This window comes from Mustela erminea, chromosome 9 (assembly GCF_009829155.1).
Source record: "Mustela erminea isolate mMusErm1 chromosome 9, mMusErm1.Pri, whole genome shotgun sequence".
NCBI lineage: Eukaryota > Metazoa > Chordata > Mammalia > Carnivora > Mustelidae > Mustela > Mustela erminea.
The window spans coordinates 85,066,566-85,083,623 of record NC_045622.1 but is presented as its reverse complement, the minus strand read 5'-3'; the positions used below and the strand labels follow the sequence as shown (position 1 = coordinate 85,083,623).

The following is a 17,058-nucleotide window of genomic DNA, read 5'->3' as shown; positions in this document are numbered from 1 at the left end:
ACAAATAAAGGACTAACACTCCATATATATGAGATCTCTAAAACTGATGGACAAAAGACCAATCTCTTAATAGAAAAATGGGCAAAAGATAGGGACAGGCAATTCACATTTATACAAATAATTTTCTTTTTATTCATTTTAGACAGCATGCAATACAAGCAGGGGGATGGGCAGAGGGAGAGAAAGGAGGGAAGCAGACTCTCCACTTAGTAGGGGGTCAAACGCAGGGCTCAATCTCAGGACCCTGTGATCATCACTTGAGCTGAAATCAAGGGCTGGATGCTTAACTGACTAAGCCACCCAGGCACCACTCATACACACAATTTTAAAATGACCCTTAAACATGAGATGTTTAACTTCATTCATAATGAGACATGTGAAATAAAACTACACAGTTTAACAATTTTGTTAATATGTCATTAAAGAATAACATATTCTGTCAGCAAGGCTATAGAGAAAGAGGCACTATCATATGTTGTTGGCAGGAATGCACACTGGTACAGTTCTGACTGAGAGAAATTTGGAAATATTTAATAAAACTATATATGCATTTACCTTTTGACTAAATAATCCCACTTCTGGAAAATTTACCCTGAAGATACAACTTGAATACAAAAATATATATGCACAAATATCCATATTAAAATTTAGAAAAAAAAATATGTATATATGCACAAAACTATTCTTCGTAATTGTAATTGGGAAACACTGTCAATAATTAGGAAAGTGGCTGAATAAACTACGGTAATCCACATAATGAAGCACTACTTAGCAATAAAATAGAATGAGAAAGATCTCTATGAATGGTCATGAAGTGATTTCCAGGAAACACTGTTAAGGGAAAACAGCCAAGTGCAAATAGGTATCTACAATGTGTTACCTTTCCTGTAAGAAGGGAAACTGAGACAATAAACATTAATCTGTTTCTATATGCCCCACCAAAAACACGGATACATATACACATATACATACACACTCACACACTCATACACACAAAAACTAATGATGGTGGTTACTAAAAGGGGTTTGGATGAATGAGTTGGAAAGGATGGTGAGGAGGAAGTGACACTTCTGGTGGTTTTAGCATGTTTCTAAGTTTTAGAACCGCATTAATGTATCAAATAGTCAAACAAACAAGGACATGGATGGGCTCAAAATGAAATACAAAGAAATGAACTTAAATATATTTCAAATAAACAATATAATCACACTTGAAGGTGGAGGTATGGAGAAGAACCTAAGTAACTTAAAACACAGTATTCTGACTACATGCTCTAAGCCTCTGGTTAAAGAATGAAGAACTATAAACAAATGTACTCTAGTTCGTAAATTAGCAGTGGTATGGGTACCAATTCTGAAACTACATTAAATGTATTTTAGAATTGAGCTAATAAGTAACATACGGTGGATAAAGAGAGCCAAGTTTCCTGGTATCATAAAAGGGATTATAAATAAAGGAAGGAGGACAGAATGAACTCTGAGGTGTCAGAATTGGACAGAGCAGTATGAATTCATGGTTTTAACATATAAACAGAGAGATACAGAATTACATTAACATACACACACACACACACACACACACACACACACACATGCATTTTCTACCTTTGCCACTCGAAGGGTCTAAAAGCAATAATACCTTAGTACTAATGAGCATATCTGGCACTAGCACCCATCTTGTTTTCTAAACACCATTCTCCAATAAAAGGAACCACAGTCCCTTAGAGCAACAGCCATTATCAGGATGGGGCAGGGAGGTACAAAGTCAGTCTGGAACATCTTGTGGTACCAGAAAGTAAGCACTCAAGGGAGGATGGAGCCATGGCAAAGGGACACAGGAGTGAGCTTAAAATGGCTCCTGCTGGACAGTTTAGGACAATTATTCAATAAAACAAATAATAACAAATAACATAACCCAATGAATATGAATCCATGAGTCCACATAGAAACAAAAAGACTAAGTAAATGAAAATTCCTCTTTATAAAAGAATTCCTTATACAGGAATGACAGAAAATCATTTCACAACCCCATAGTTGTAATTTAAGGCCATATTCACTGACAGGCTAAAACTGGTTCGTGAAAATAAGATGAGAAAGAAGTATATTCTCAAAGTTCTTCTTCACAAGATACTTAATTACAAAAAAAAAAAAAACCTTCTAGTGGAAAAATCTGCCAGTCACCACCTCAACCAAGTGACCAAAGTTAACCAGTAATGGGGAAAATGACATCATGTTCCTCCCAACATGTGAGAACACAACATCACTTTTGTGCAGTTATTCTAAAAATGCATAACCTGAAAACAACAGACAATCTAAAATTTAGGAGCATTCTACAAAATAACTATCCAGTACTCTTTGAAAGTATCTGGGTTGAGGCACTTGGGTGGTTCAGTTAAGTGTCTGACTATCTCATCTCACATCTTGATCTCAGGGTTGTGAGTTCAAGCTCCACAGTGGGTTCCACAGCTGGGCGTGGAGCCTACTTAAAAAAAAAAAAAAAGTGTCAGGTTATGAAAGGCAAAGAAAGAACCAAGACACTACTCCAGGTAAGAGGACACTAAAGGGATATATATGGTAAATGATACAATGTGTGATGTTCAACTAAATTCTGGGCAGGAAAAAGGTCATTGGTGAGGAAACTGGTAAAATCTGAATAAAGTCTGTAAATAAGGTACTGGTACTGAACTGATTTTAATTTCCTCAAAACAAATGGTATTTTGAGTAATTCAAACAGTTCATCAAATCAATAATACTGAATTAATGTTAACTGATGAAGATTTTAATCATCGTACTGGAGTTACACAAGAGAATGTCCATATGTTAAGGAAATATACACAAGTATCTGGAGGCAAGCGGGCCTCACGTCCGAAACTTTGTCAATCACTGCAAGAAAAAAAGCGTGTGTGTGTGTGCGCGCGCCCGCGCACATGGCTAAAGAATGAGTGATAAAACTAAAATGTTTAAATTTGAAACATTTGGAAAATACTGGTGAAAGGTATACAGGAATTCTCTGTAGTATTTTTGCAACTTTTTTTGTATGTCTAAAATTATTTCAAAGCAAAAAGTCAAAAAGAAAAAAAGTAGGTATCTTGTTGTTCTTTCTCCCTGTTCCTTTTCATTCAAGAGTACTACTTTACCTTTTTGGTTGTCTACCCATTAGACTGAAAACACCATAATGGTAAGGTCTGCATTTATGCTCCTCAATGAACAACCAACACCCAGCACAATACTTTACATTTTATATACACTAAGTATCTTGAATGGAAGACTTAACTGTGGATCATTTTACAGTTTTCTATTCATGTATATTTCCACTGATAAAATTTTAAAAGATCTCCATCCAATGATGAACGGATACATAAAATGTGGTGCATCTATACAATGGAATACTATGTAGCAACACAAAGAAATGAATTACTAGTAACATGCTACAATCGAACCTTGAAAACATTATGCTACATGAAAAAAAGTCATGTATGGACACATTTATATAAACTGCTCAGAATATACAAAACTATAGAAATAGAAAGTAGATTTTTGGCTTAGAGAAATGCGAGAGTGGGGAAAGATGGCTAGAGGGTAGGAAAAAGGGACTTCTGCTGGGGGTGAGGAAAATATTCTAAAATTGTGAAGATGATGCACAACCATGAATGTACTAAAAAACAACACTGAACTGTATACTTCAAATAGGTAAAGTTCATGGGATGTGAAATATACCTTAATAAATTTGTATCTAAAAAACTGTAAAAGCTTCACCCAAATTTTTATTTGAAAGCCATATATATGTATATGTATATCATTAACATTAATACAGTATTTTATATATATATATATATATATATATATATATATATAAAATAATCTATGTCTTTACAGACTTGGGAAGCATCTATCAAAACTTTTCTTTCTTTTTTTTTAAGATTTTATTTATTTATTTGTCCGAGAGAGAAAGAAGAGAGGAAGAGCACATGCACAAGCAAGGGGAACAGCAGGCAGAAGGAGAAGGAGGCTCCCCACGGAGCAAGGAGCCGGATGTGGGACTCAATCCCAGGACCCATGACCTGAGCAAAAGGCAGATGCTTAACCCAGTGAGCCACCAGACAGCACATTAAAACGTCTGTAAAATGAGGGGCACCTAGGTGGTTCAATCGGTTAAGCATCCGACTCTTGATTTAGGCTCAGATCATGATCTCAGGGTGGTGGGATCAAGCCCCATGGCAGATTCCACGCTCAGCAGGAGGTCTTGCTTGAGATTCTCTCTCTTTCTTTCTCTGTCCCTCCCCACATCTGCACACATTCTAAAATAAATAAACTAAAATCTTTAAAATAAAAAAAAAAAAACCTTCTGTTAAAACCCAGCTGACAGCATTTTGTCTAATAAGGATTTCCCCCAACATAACTACTTCATAATACAGAAAAGAAACTGTCAGCAATTTCAGCCAATGCTGAGCTTTTTTGGGTAAGGGTGGTTTAGACAGAGAGAACTTTAATACTAGTCGATCCTAACTCCTTCTCTACTCTCAAGGCTCATTCAAGGGTCACAGAAGCCTTTCCTGAACCCACAAATGAGGCTAAGTGCTCTCCTCTGGGTTCTCATAGCACCCTGCCTATACCTGTACCTGAGAACTTCTTAAGACAAACTATTTTTCTCCACCATTAAATGATGAAATCATGTCTTAATCATCTCTGTATCCTAGCACAGTTCCAGCACACAAAAAGGACTCAACAAAAATTGAGTTAAATTTGCAGTGTGAATTTGGACCTGTTCGACTTCTATAAGCCTCAGTTTTCTATTTATTCAATAGGAATTCTACCAATTGTCTTACCTCATGGGGTGAGACAGGAGAAACAAAACAGGAAATATACATACAAAAGCACTCCAAAACAAACAAACAAAACGTAGTATACATACACAGCCTTCTATTATTATAGAGTACCCTAAATAATGTATTGGTTATTCCTTCATGGGTCATTCTATGTATCTTAATTTTGAAACAGAAACTTTGTCTTTGGTATTGCTAGATCTAAAAAGGCATAAGAGGATGGGAATAACCTAAACAAAAACTGATAAGCCTAAAATTATCATTACATACTATTCTGTCAACTATTACAGGCAAAACAGAAAGCATTTTTTACCTCTACAACAATTAGTGGTAAATTACTCAGTAGGCTTGCAATAAATGTAACTGCTTTTCAGGTTATTTTACAGCCCACTTTCCTGTCCCTATGTTCTGAAATGACTCAAACCACAGGCTAGAATTCTACATTTAAAAGAAAAAGGAAAATATTCATGAACTGAATGTTGCCACCACACCTCATAAACACAGCACCTTCTGCTGCTAAAACCTTTTATGCATTCAAGGGTCCTGCGTGTTCTTGACAGAAACCATACTCATGCAGCTGAATTTAGAACATGCTGACCTTGAGCAAATCAATGCCCTTAGTATGTACTTCTGGCTTATATCACTGCAAGAGGTAGACAGCCTCACCATCTATAGTAGTCAACAATTTCTGGCCACTGTCCCCTGTCTATTTTAAGATATCCCTACTACATTTCTGTGTAGCACAGTTCAAAGAAATAGAATAACACATGAACTGTATTTAAACACAGATCGTTTACCTTGGAACTTAAGGTACGTGTGTTCTTACCATGATTAGCTCAAAAATATTTAATTTGGTAAGTTTCCACTTCCTGCTTTCGTTTTTTTAAATACAACAAAGAGTTAAAAATCAAGTGTAGGACACTTTTGCTTACTGCCGAATCAAATTTTAAGCAACCTTAAGTCAAAAACTAAGCCAAAGTTGGTGAACAAATCCTGAAAAAGATTAATGGTTACCAGCTATTTTCATGCAAAACTACACTAGACAGTATAACAGTACATAATTAAGGACTTTAAAACCTTTTCACCAGTCTTACACTTACTCTCTCCTAGCTCTTGAATCTAAATAACATAAAGTCCCTTTTAAATGTTTTTACCTGAGCAACGTCACCCAAAATGCTACTAACATGAGCCCTTGTTTACAAATAACAATCTCATTTTTTTACTCTAAACACAGAACCTGTAAGTTAGCAACGGTATACCTTGTGAAATTCAGATAAATTATCAACTTGAAATTTATACAGAAAAACAAATTAGAAACTTATTAATTGTACTTAGCAACTATTCATAGCTTTTTTTTCATTCCCAACAGAGGCTAGTCTTTGTACAAAGACCTAATACTAGAAATCAACATCATAAAATATTTACCATTTCAAATTGCTTTAGAGGATTTCCTTTACTTTCTTGAAACATTTAATAAATGTTCTCAAGTATAAAAAATAAAGTTCTCTTGTTTTTGTTTTTGTTTTTTCACTCTCATCCAAAAGATTTCAAATAAAGAAAAGGAAGTCTAGGTATCACACAGAACTAAATCTGATACGCAGTATTAATGTAGGACCCAAATAAAACGAAGTCATTTACTAACAAGTGAACTAAATATAGAGCCCAAGCAGCTGGAGCCTGGGGGTTTATATAATATGCTAGCTGACAATTAAAAGCTCTTAAGACAGAATCCATAGAGCACAAAGGGAAGGAAAAAAACCCATTTTTCTCATGCTGTTAAATAAGATTTTTAAATAATTTTTCTGGAAAAAAATGAACAGAAACCTAATCCTGTATTCTATTATATTAAAAAAAAAAAGTTATACAGAGGCTCAAACAAATGTAATGATATATTAAATAAGACTTACTGTCCTGATACAGCTTTTTTTTTTTTTTTTTTTTTTTTTTTGAGAGAGCAAGAAAGAGAATGAGTGGTGAGAAGGGTCAGAAGGAGAGGGAGAGAAGCAGACTCCCTAGTGTGCAGGAGGCCCATTGCAGGTCTCAATCCCAGGACCATAACCTGAGCCAAAGGCCGATGATTAACTGACTGAGCCACCAAGGTGCCCCTACCATCTTTTAAACCATTTAAATGGAATAGTTTCTAGCACTCTAGTATTAAAAATCTGACAATCGGGAATATACTAAATAATAAATCAGGCTATGTTCCCAGTTTCTAATACATATTTTAATAAATTATCACTAACTGACAGGAAGGTAGTATACATACACAGCCTTCTATTATTATAGAGTACCCTAAATAATGTATTGGTTATTCCTTCATGGGTCATTCTATGTATCTTAATTTTGAAACAGAAACTTTGTCTTTGGTATTGCTAGATCTAAAAAGGCATAAGAGTTACTTATGACTTACTACTGGCAAGGCATAGAGTTGGTTTTTGTAGTAGCTAATGTATCTCCCAAATCTTGTCCTAGATACTAAGGCACGTATTTGCCAGAAACTAATCTGGTTGAGAGGTATAGTACAAAGATAGATACAGCACCGGAAAATAGGGGCGCCTGGGTGGCTCAGCTGGTTGAGCATCCAACTCTTGATTTTGGTTCAGGGTTCTGGGATCAACCCCGAATCTGACTCCGCACTCAGGACAGATCTGCTTGTCCCTCTCCCTCTGTCCCACTTCCCCACCACCACCACCACCATACCACACTCGCTCTCACATGCGTGCTTTCTTTCTCTAAAAGTAAGTAAATAAATCTTCAAAAGGAAAAAAATAACTACCCCTTGCCGGGTTTAAATTTATAATCCTCATATTCTACCAATTCCCAACAATAAACTGCCATGTATCTGTCTATTCACTAACTTCTTAATGGCCAGTATTGGCAGCTCTTATTATCTGCCTGCTCTGTTGGGGCTCTAGAGTTCACCAAGACCACAAATTCATTCTACCTGAAATGAAAACAATTTCTCAAAATGATAAAGCTATGAATCCAAAACCAGTTTACCTACTCAAGTAGGTATTTTGAATCTTGGTAATTATTAGCCCTTAAGCTACCTATTATATTCTAGGCTAGCATTATATTAATCATGACACTATTGCACTTTATCAATATTTATATGGAAATTATTTTCTTCTTTAAATTCCAACACCAAAATAGCATTACCCACATATAAATGAGAAGAGTATAATGAAACTTGTTATGGGAAAGTCTCCTGAACATTTATGGCAGCCATGGAAGTATGCTTGAATCTTCTGAATCTTAAAACCACTAATCAGAATAACTTTTTGAATTCTCATATGTAACCTTCCTAAGTATTCAGTTACATCTGACCGTCTTTAATATACTAGTTCTCTTAAGTGCTGAAATGCCCAAAGATATATACAAAAATTACTATAAACCTTTCCCAACATTTGAAGACTTCTATCTGATCATCATTAATCACCTACCATGACTTCAGGCCTTCTCTCAACAATAAAAATAACCAACCAAATGTCTTTGGCTTGTTACTGCGGTAGAGATTCCAATTCTGTTTGGGCAGATTTTACGCCTAAATTTTAAAAATCTTTTTAACACCTCAAACCTAAACTAATCTTATCTTGATTTCTTCATTTATCCACGCTGTCTTTCTCACCATGTACACACACAAAATTATTTCATTTAGCCAAAATTCAACATTTACTAAATAGCCAAAAAGTAGCTGTCACCTACCTGTAGTACCGAGACTGTAGGTATGTTGAACAAACAGTCTTTGATACATGACTGGCCGACCCAAAGTCTATCACCTTAACCCGGTATGGCTGCCGAACAGGATCCACCAACATAATATTCTCTGGTTTGAGGTCAGCATGAATTAAACCAAGACTTTTCAATTTTTTCAGTGCAGTGGCCACTTGCTGAAGAATTGGTCGAATTACTTTTAGTGGCAGAGGACTGAACTTGTTTTGTTTCAGAAAGTCATATAAGTTTTGTTCCAGCATCTCAAAGACTAAACAAGTATGGTTACGGTGCTGAAAGCATTCATAAGCTCGTACAAAGTTATATTCATCAGCATTTTCAGTACTGAGCCTTGCTAATATGCTCACTTCTATTTGACCTTGACGTGCATAAGAAGGGTGATTCTTCAAAATTTTGATTGCTACGATTTCATTTGTCCCTCTTTTCCAGCATTTGACTACCTGGCCAAAAGTGCCTCGACCAAGAAAATCAAGAACTTCATAAGTATTTTTCATGGAGCATAAGACTTCATGCTGTACTAACTGATAGTCACCCTCTCCAGAGGTACAATTCTGTTTGGTTCCTGTGGTAGCTGTCACAACTGTCACTGGATTTCCCATGTTGGTTTGCAACATTGCAGGAAGTATGGACAATTCATCAACAATCTGCATTGCGCTGCTATGATTATCCAACTCCTCACTCTTGCGCTTCAATCCACATCGCTGGGGGCCTTCGAGGAAATTTAACCTGTGTCGCCACGCCCCAATCGGAGGTGCCTCCACTTGAGCTTGCTGCGCCTGAGCTGCTATGACCTTTGTAGCACCCGCAGTGTTTTTTAAAACAACAGCACTTGTCTGCAATGAAAAGTTGTGTCCTCGAGGTCTGTTAAATGGTATCTTTGTCTGAAAAACACTACCCTTCGTGGGAGGATGAGAATTTCCAACGTTTTTACCATTCACATAGGTCCGTGGATAGTTTCTTTCCTGGAATACACAACTGCTTGGCTCTACTTTGAGTTTCTTCACACTACAAAAGGCACTTGACTGAGTTTGATAAACATACGGTGGGTAGACCAAGACTTGTGAGGCCATACCTGGGGGGGAAAAGGGGGGAAAAAGGACATATTAACTACAATAATTTGTTTTTAATTTTAAATATCATGAAGAAAACCTTCAAGGGTCAAGTCCATAATTTGTAAAAATAATTAAACTCCATTAAGATTTTTTCCCCCTTGAATTAGATAGTATTTCAGTTTCTCCATTTTAGCTAGTTATTGCTTCAGGTACCTTGAGTATTGCATAAAAGCCTGGGAATAAAGAGTTGAGTGCATTCATTTAATCAAAAATTATTTACCAAGCAGTTGCAATCACCAAGATATGCCCTAGGAACTGTACCAACCATTTTTCCCCCAAAAGGAAAAGTACAGATCCCTACACTACACATATTTGGCAAAGATAAAGCATTCTATCACCAAATTATCATTTATGAATCAATGACAATGACAGAAAATATCCACTACATAACTACAGTCACATTCTTTAAATCTAAAGCTCAAGAACTGCCTCAGAAAAAATACAATCAATTGTAAAAATAAGTACAGAAGCCAGATATAGGTCCCTTTGCACGATGTTCTCATAATGTCTTTTCCGCATCCAGCCCTGTATGCTTAAGCAGACATCTATCTTTACATTCAGATTAACCTTCTTGTTGAAGACTTTCTTGGGACCCACACTCGCCACTCATCCTTTAGGCCAGAGTAGGGCATTTTGTGCTCTCATAAAAGCTTCTGTGTTCTTCTAATTAGCATTCATGACATGACATGACATGACATGACATTGTAATTGTCAGTGTAACCATCAGTCTTTCATACTAGATCTGAAACAAAATTCCCAAGATACAGAGTTGGTATCCAAGAAATGTGAGCTGGTCAGATTAATTTTAAAATATTTCCACTCTGCAATTTAAAAATCTGTATTGTATTAACTGGGCAATCTCATGCTGTTTTAACAAATCAGATATTAATTCTCCAATTCAAAAACAACATATTTCCATCACAACATGTAATACATACAATATTTAAAATAATGAGTCACCATCTTCTAAAGGACTTACCATGCAAAGCATTTTAACAAATGCTTTATTTATAATATTTTATTTTTTTAAAGATTTTGAGAGAGAGAGAGAGAGAGAGAGAGAGAGCACGAGAAGGGGGAGGGGCAGAGGAAGAAGCAGATTCCCCACTGAGCAGGGAGCCCAAGGTAGGCTTGATCTCAGGACCCCAAGATCATGACCTGAGCTGAAGGCAGACGCTTAACTAACTAAGCCACCCAGGTGCCCCTGCAATATTTTGTTTAATCATATTAATGTCTTCCCAAATTGCTGTTAAGAAAACTAAAACTCAAAGGAACTAGTTAACTGGCCAAGGTCACAGAGCTGGGGTATAGTAAAAGGAACAGGTAAATACATTGAGCTTCAGATAAAAGGCATAAATTTTCAACTTCCTAAACACTTTTTTTAAGATTTTATTTTTAAGTAATCTCCACACCCAACACAGGGCTCAAACTCATAGCCTCCAGATCAAAAGTCATATGTTCTACCAACTAAATCAGCCAGATGCCCCCTAAACATTTCTTGTTAACTACTTACCACATTCCTAAGTTGACCTGGCTCCGGTAAGAAATGAGCAATAAAACCTTAGTAGACAAATTAAGATTTGATGTTCAATGTGTAAGAGAAAAATCATAAATTGAAATGGTGGAGTTCCAAACCATTTCATCCAGCATCAGAGGAAGGTTCAGTATTCCACCAATATATCTCCTTTTAATGAAGCAAAGCCACACTGTAAATTCCTTCTAACCATACTGAACCCATCTAATTCACTTAACACTATTTGTGAAGATCCCCAACCTTATCTTCAATAATTTAGCACTATCATGATTCTCATTTCAAATCACTTCTGTGACCCACACCCACAGAAAGAGATTCAGAGAGAGATAATGAAACTCAGACAAAAATTTCAAAAACAGCTATTATAAATATACTTGTTGATTTAAAGAAAAGCTTGAACATAAATAGGAGACACATGAAAAGCACTTTTAAAATGGAACCGGTGAGACTGGAAAACCGTGCATACCATACACAGACGGCAGAAAAGCAATTTGGCAATGTCTAACAAAACGGACATATAATCGGGCAACTCAGAGATAATAAAAGAATATTCATGCAGTACTGTGTAAAGAAACACAGTACTGGAAATAGCCTAAACACCCACTTGAAAGGCACTGGGTAAATAAATACACTGTGATACACAGACCAACTACAACCTTTAAAAAGAATGAAAACAGCCATCCAGGTGGCTCAGTAGGTTAAGCATACACCTTGATACACAGATCAACTAGAACCTTTAAAAAGAACGAAACAGCCACCCAGGTGGTTCAGTAGGTTAAGCGACCCACTCTTGGTTTCTGCTCAGGCCGTGATCTCAGGGTCATGAGATCTGGCCTGCGTGGGGCTCTGTGTTTAGCGGGGAGTCTGCTTGAGATTCTTTCTCTCCCCTCCCCTCCCTCCCCTGACTTGTGTGCATGTGCACACAAACATGCTCTCCCCCCCCACCTTGCTCTAAAATAAATAGATAAATCTTTTTTTAAAAAAAGAATGAAAACAATCTATCCTGTATGGACTGATTTCCATATTGTTATATGAAAAAGCGAGATTCAGAAAAATGTGTACTTCACAACAGATATTACTATGTGTAATAAAAAGAATTACATATGTATATAATTGCATATACACTGAATATCTGTACATACATAAAGAAACTGTCAGTTCCTTTGTCTCAGAGGAGAGTAACAGGATACTGGGGGCATTGACAAAGATTTACTTTTCACTCTTTTTCACCACTTTAATTTTTGCTACATGCATGTATTGCCTGTTCAAAAATACGTCTTTGAATCATTTGAATCATTAAAATATATAAATTTCATATTTAGAAATGAAACAATACATCTGGGATTCACTTCAAAATAATAAAGAAGAGAAAATGGATGGGGATATGAATAAAATTAGATTAGCCATAAATGATTCATTACAGGAACTTAACAGTAAAAAGGGGTTCTACTTTTGAATATGTTTATTTATACCTTTCCTTAATAAAAAGTTAAATAAATAAATATATATATATTTAAAATTCTACCCAGAAAGATTTGGATTCAGGAAGTCTGTAGTGCAGTCCAGGCATTTTTATGTGGATAAGCTCTCAAGGCCATTTCAACACACACTGACATCTGAGAAAAAAAGGTGATCTAGTCTATACAGAAACCCCAGAAAATTCAAGTTCTACCTATGCAGGGCCCTAAAGTCTGAAAAAATTGGGATGAAGTCCTAGGGAATAGAACCACATACCACTCTTGGCCGATCCATGCCATTTTATTTTAATTTTTTTTTTAAGATTTTGTTTATTTGTCAGACAGAGAGAGCACACACAAGTAGGAGATGCAGCAAACAGAGAAGCAGGCTCCCTGCTGAACTAGGAGTCCGATGCAGGATTCAACCCCAGATCCTGGGATCATGAAATGACCAGAAGGCAGATGCTTAACTGACTGAGCCACCCAGGAGTCCCAATCCATGCTATTTTAAATCAAAGTGTTATGTGGATGACAGCTGAGATTCAGGTAACCGACCTAGAGATCTTTAAGAATCTACAATTTCTGAATCCCTGCTGTTCTTATGTTTTCTTTCCCAACATGCCAAGCTAGAAGGCAAACAATTAAGCCAAGGACCCCAATCAAGGTCACCTAAAGGAAGCTTAGAAAATTACCCCCTCACCAACCACTGTGCTATATGGGGCCAATCTCAAAGGGGACTTTAGAAAATAAACACAGATAGGAATGTCACATAACGTACACAGCACATAAGAAAGGGATGGGGCGATACTGGAGATAATGGTTATAAAAGACCACAAGGAAAGAACTGTAAATTACTAATTAACTTAGCTACTATGACTCCCTACCATATCCAGATATTAGGTCTTTCCTTCTACCAATCCTCCATCAGATAAACTCATGACCTGATAAGAGTATATATATTGTACTTGGAGTTTATGGATTTTAATGGTAAGCAGAGTACAGGAGCTGCTTAAGTCCATGGAGTCCAAAATACTGACTACCACTAGCCATAACGTTTTCTTCTTTTTTTCCCTTTTAGGCTTCCTGAGAAGGGAGGGAGAAAGCAAAAATAGAAATGCTTTACTATCTTATAGCCAATATAAAAATTCTGAATAATTCTGCCAAAGTTATACAAAGCCCATAGTAATTGGGTTCTTCTTTAAAATGTTTGTGACAGGGGCGCTTGGGTGGCTCAGTGGGTTAAAGCCTCTGCCTTCGGCTCGGGTCATGATCCCGGCACCCTGGGATCCAGCCCCACATTGGGCTCCCTGCTTGGCGGGGAGGCTGCTTCCCACCCACCCCCCACCTGCCTCTCTGCCTACTTGTGATCTCTGTCATATAAATAAATAAAATCTTTTAAAAATAAAAAAATAAAATGTTTATGACATCATAAATAGGTGAGTAAAGGCAATGATGCCTTGCTTTCGCCTTATTCAACTTTCTCCTAGTTGTTCAAACCTCAATTTTTACATAAAATTATAATAAAAATGCATAACACAAAATTTACCATTTTGAAGTGTACAGTTCAATGGCATATGTTCACACTGTTGTGCAACCATCGCCACTATCCATCTCCAGAACTTTTTTCCTCTTCCAAAACTGAACTCTACCCGTTAAACAAATGTCCATTGCCCCCGTCCCCAGCCCCCAGTCCCTGGCAATCACCACTCTATGTTCTCTAAGACTTTAACTCTTCCAGGTATCCCGTATTATGAAATTATATAGGATTTGCTCTTTTATGACTGATTTCACTTAGCATAATGTATTCAAGGTTCATCCACGTTGCAGTACATGGCAGAATTTCCCTCCTATTTGAAACTAAATTATATTTCATTGTATGAATATGCCATATTTTGTATATTTGTTCAGCTACCAAAAGATATTTGGGGGCACCTGGCTGACTTAGTCAGTGGAGCATACAACCCTTGATCTTGGGGTTGTTGAGTGTGAGCTCCATATTGGGTATAGAGATTACTTAAAAATAAAATCTTTAGGGGTATCCAGGTGGTTCACTTGGCTAAGCATCTGACTCTTGATCTCAGCTCAGTCATGATCTCCCGGTCCTGAGATCAAGCCCCGCCCCAGGTTCTGCACTGAATATGGGGCCTGCTTAAGATTCTCTTCCTCTCTCTCTCTAACTCATGTGCATGCTCTCAAAAAATAAATAAAATCTTATTAAAAAAAAAAAAAAAGACATTAGCGTTGCTTCCACTGCCTCCACCTTTTGACTACTATGAATAATACTGCTACGAACATGGATGTACAAATTTCTCTTCAAGACTCTTTCAATTTTGTATATATATCCACAAGTAGAATTACTGGATTATATAGAAATTCTATTTTTAATCTGAGGAATCACTATACTATATCCCATAGCAACTATATCATTTTACATTTCAACCAGTAGTGCACAAGTTACAATTTCTCTACATCCTCACTAACACTTGTTATTTTTTTCTTCTTTATAATAGCCAGCCTAATGGGTGTGATATGGTATCTCACTGTGATTTTTAAATCTAATTCATCAATACTGGCTGTACTAACATCGAAAGCTTGACATCATCCGTAGCTGTAACAAGTAAGTTTTCTACTTTTTTCACTTGAGTTCTTGACAAATATTAAACATTACACTTTAAACTCTACAGGGGCGACTAACCCAGTGGGTCTCTACCTCCAGCTCAGGTCATGATCTCAGGGTCCTGGGATCAAGCCCCACTTCGGGCTTTCTGCTCAGCGGGGAGCCTGCTTTCCCCTCTCTCACTGCCTGCCTCTCTGCCTACTTGTGATCTCTCTCTCTGCGTCAAATAAATAAATAAAATACTAAAAAAAAAAAACTAAACTCTATAGTTTAGCTGGGCATTGTCAGCTGGGCATTCCCAAATGATTACTGAATAATACCCAGTTTTTTCAGACTATCAATGGAAAGTACAGAAATCATTACATTACTAAAAGCATCAAGCTTTTTATTAAGATATAAATATGAATGTGATCAGCATTTCTAAAGATCAACAAGAAGAAACAAAAGAAAAAAAGTAAAACTAAAATTTTTTTAACATAAAGGGAAGCTCAGGGCACTAAAAGATCATCTCAAAATAAACAGGGTTAAGACGGGCGCCTGGGTGGCTCAGTGGGTTAAGCCGATGCCTTCGGCTCAGGTCATGATCTCAGGGTCCTGGGATCGAGACCCCACATCGGGCTCTCTGCTCAGCAGGGAGCCTGCTTCCTCCTCTCTCTCTGCCTGCCTTTCTGCCTACTTGTGATCTCTCTCTGTCAAATAAATAAATAAAATCTTTAATAAATAAATAAATAAACAGGGTTAAAAAACCAAAGCATTTATAGTCAATATTCTATGATCAAAAAAATAATAATGATAACCACACAACAACGAATAAAAAAAGGCACCTCTATGCAAGTAACCTTAGGGAATATCTTCATTCAACTGGAAATAAGCAAATAGCTACATTAGATCAAAATAAACCTTTGATTCTGTTTACATGCGAACCCTGCATTCAGAGTTCTCTTCTGAACACATCTATCGTTTCCAGAATCTATATTAAAATAGACACAAGTGCAGTCCATTTTCAAAAGTGAACTCATTACCAAACTCTGTAAAGGAAGAAGGATGGAACAGGAAATGAAAAATACAGTTAAGACTACTTTACCAGGTACAAAGTACCAATGTACCTTTAATCTGGTGTCCTCAAAACTAAAAGAGCTGGAGAATTATCCCATGTGAAAAGAGTAATGAGATGTTCTACACTGTTAGTGCAGTACTAAGTTCACTAATAAATTGTGTCTTTAGTCAAATTAGAAAACATACATTACAGATTTACAATTGCCTTTCAGCATGCTATAATCTGCACCAGATACCAAAAGGTTTAAAAGCACTAAGTAAAAATCATTGAGCATGCTTAAAAAAAAAAAAAAAAAAAAAAAAAAAAAAAAAAAGAAAATAACCACCACCTACCCCACATAAGCAGTCCCCTACTAGACCAAATCCCTATCATTCTTGTCTTTACCTGGATCCTTCTTTCTCTCCCTCACCTCAATTAAACCTCAAGATCTGACCTGCCCATGTCAAAACAGTACTTCACATTCTGGCCTCAAAATATTACCCATCTCTTCCTATGATCTACCATCTCTTTCTGATTATCTATCTCCCACTATACAAATTCACAATATCCTTTGCTAAATTCTAGTTCCTCTCCTTCTAGTACCTTAGATTCAAAATTAACACTTCTCTTACGTAACACAAAAGGTATTTTTAAAGATGCTTAGCAGCAAATGAATCCAAAACTCTTAATCTGAATTCTCTCAATCTTTTTCCTTTTTCCTTTTTCATCATACTTCAGGTATGATGA

The 17,058-nt window shown here is 36.6% G+C and overlaps 1 protein-coding gene across 6 annotated transcripts in view; it reads right to left on the bottom strand.

The window, feature by feature from the left end:
- The window catches only part of HIPK3 (homeodomain interacting protein kinase 3), a 94,436-nt gene that overhangs the window by 54,214 nt on the left and 23,164 nt on the right, over positions 1–17,058 (bottom strand). For all 6 annotated transcript variants that reach the window (XM_032356373.1, XM_032356374.1, XM_032356375.1 and 3 more), the window contains one exon: positions 8,529–9,627. In XM_032356373.1, the coding sequence (XP_032212264.1) occupies positions 8,529–9,627 (1,099 nt within the window). Of the gene's footprint in view, positions 1–8,528; positions 9,628–17,058 lie in introns of those variants that run through there.